At 42.3% G+C, this 2,500-nt stretch overlaps 1 protein-coding gene across 2 annotated transcripts in view; it reads right to left on the reverse strand.

Moving 5' to 3' along the window:
- The window catches only part of LOC117970441 (DNA polymerase delta subunit 4-like), a 10,425-nt gene that overhangs the window by 7,381 nt on the left and 544 nt on the right, over positions 1-2,500 (reverse strand). For both annotated transcript variants that reach the window (XM_059020160.1, XM_059020161.1), the window contains exons 1-3: positions 2,456-2,500; positions 2,076-2,180; positions 727-838 (exon numbers count right to left, since the gene is read on the reverse strand). The exon at positions 2,456-2,500 is cut by the window's right edge. In XM_059020160.1, the coding sequence (XP_058876143.1) occupies positions 727-838; positions 2,076-2,180; positions 2,456-2,500 (262 nt within the window). The remainder of the gene's footprint in view (positions 1-726; positions 839-2,075; positions 2,181-2,455) is intronic.

A 2,500-nucleotide genomic window follows, 5' to 3' on the forward strand; every position in this document is an offset into this window, starting at 1 on the left:
GTCCTGGTTTCACTGGGAGTTTAATAATAAGACACACATGAGCTTGTTAGCTAGACACACTGGGGCTGATCAAGCTGGTAGTAAAACCTGGACTGGGTGACGCTGCTGTGCAATAGGAGTCTGATTACCAGCCCTGCAATGTAATTCCAGTCCAGTCCAGTCTAGTGATATTAAACTGCAGTTACAATGTAATTCCAGTCCAGTCCAGTCTAGTGATATTAAACTGCAGTTACAAGTAATTCCAGTCCAGTCTAGTCTAGTGATATTAAACTGCAGTTACAATGTAATTCCAGTCCAGTCTAGTGATATTAAACTTCAGTTACAATGTAATTCCAGTCCAGTCTAGTGATATTAAACTGCAGTTACAATGTAATTCCAGTCCAGTCTAGTGATAGTAAACTGCAGTTACAATGTAATTCCAGTCCAGTCTAGTGATATTAAACTGCAGTTACAATGTAATTCCAGTCCAGTCCAGTCTAGTGATATTAAACTGCAGTTACAATGTAATTCCAGTCCGGTCTAGTGATATTAAACTGCAGTTACAATGTAATTCCAGTCCAGTCTAGTGATATTAAACTGCAGTTACAATGTAATTCCAGTCCAGTCTAGTCTAGTGATATTAAACTGCAGTTACAATGTAATTCCAGTCCGGTCTAGTGATATTAAACTGCAGTTACAATGTAATTCCAGTCCAATCCAGTCTAGTGATATTAATCACACACACACCTGTTCAGGTACTCTGAGTCTCCAGTGTTGTTGATGATGATGTCCTTCAGTTCCACAGGGGGCTTCAAGCCCAGCTTGTCAGCTCTGTCCCACCGCTGCAAACGAGTGATACCTGACCAGCAATAAAAACACATTCAAACAGCATGAGCAAGCATAGGGAAGCATTGTAAAGCACAGAGAGGTCTGGTAAAGCATAGGGAAGCATTGTAAAGCACAGAGAGGACTGGTAAAGCATAGGGAAGCATTGTAAAGCACAGAGAGGTCTGGTAAAGCATAGGGAAGCATTGTAAAGCACAGAGAGGTCTGGTAAAGCATAGGGAAGCATTGTAAAGCACAGAGAGGTCTGGTAAAGCATAGGGAAGCATTGTAAAGCACAGAGAGGTGTGGTAAAGCATAGGGAAGCATTGTAAAGCAGAGAGAGGTCTGGTAAAGCACAGGGAAGCATTGTAAAGCACAGAGAGGTGTGGTAAAGCACAGGGAAGCATTGTAAAGCACAGAGATGTCTGGTAAAGCATAGGGAAGCATTGTAAAGCACAGAGAGGTCTGGTAAAGCATAGGGAAGCATTGTAAAGCACAGAGAGGTCTGGTAAAGCATAGGGAAGCATTGTAAAGCACAGAGAGGTGTGGTAAAGCATAGGGAAGCATTGTAAAGCACAGAGAGGTCTGGTAAAGCATAGGGAAGCATTGTAAAGCACAGAGAGGTGTGGTAAAGCACAGGGAAGCATTGTAAAGCACAGAGAGGCGTGGTAAAGCATAGGGAAGCATTTTAAAGCACAGAGAGGTCTGGTAAAGCATAGGGAAGCATTGTAAAGCACAGAGAGGTCTGGTAAAGCATAGGGAAGCATTGTAAAGCACAGAGAGGACTGGTAAAGCATAGGGAAGCATTGTAAAGCACAGAGAGGTGTGGTAAAGCATAGGGAAGCATTGTAAAGCACAGAGAGGTCTGGTAAAGCATAGGGATTGTGGGACTCTGTGTTTGTCTGTCTGTCTGCAGCTTTAATGAAACTAAACTCTTTTCAGAATGTAGTAAACTAACACAGACCCCAAGAAGAAGGGATTATATTGTAGCGTCAAACTGAACAGGATTGTGGGGCTCTGTCTGTCTGTCTGTCTGTCTGTCTGTCTGTCTGCAGCTTTAATGAAACTAAACTCTTTTCAGAATGTAGTAAACTAACACAGACCCCAAGAAGAAGGGATTATATTGTAGCGTCAAACTGAACAGGATTGTGAGACAGCCAGTCCTGTTTGAATGAGTGAGAGTGCTTCAGTCTGTAACGGAAACAGAGACTCTGGGCTGCCTGTCAATCAATCAATCAATAAACCTTTATTTTATATAGCGCCTTTCTCACCAGTACAGGGTCCAAACTCCCAGTTCAGGTCAAACTCTCTGAGCAGGTCCATCTCGGAGTCTCTCTGTGAGCGAGGAGGAGTGGACGGGCTCTCAACATCTCTCTCTGAGAAAGCAGGACAAACACACTTCACTGTAGAACACCCCATCACAGGACTGGGAATGAGACTCCCGCTGCACAGCAGTGTGATCCAGTCCTGGTTTCACTGGGAGTTTAATAATAAGACACACCTGAGCTTGTTAGCTAGACACACTGGGGCTGATCAAGCTGGTAGTAAAACCTGGACTGGGTGACACTGCTGTGCAATACCTGATAATAATAATAATAATAATAATAATAATAATAATAATAATAATAATAATAATAATAATAATAATAACCTTTCTCTTGCAATATGTTGCATTTTGTAGACTCCTTTTTGACTT

The sequence above is a fragment of the Acipenser ruthenus genome, unplaced genomic scaffold (genome assembly GCF_902713425.1).
Source record: "Acipenser ruthenus unplaced genomic scaffold, fAciRut3.2 maternal haplotype, whole genome shotgun sequence".
NCBI classification, from domain to species: Eukaryota; Metazoa; Chordata; class Actinopteri; order Acipenseriformes; family Acipenseridae; genus Acipenser; species Acipenser ruthenus.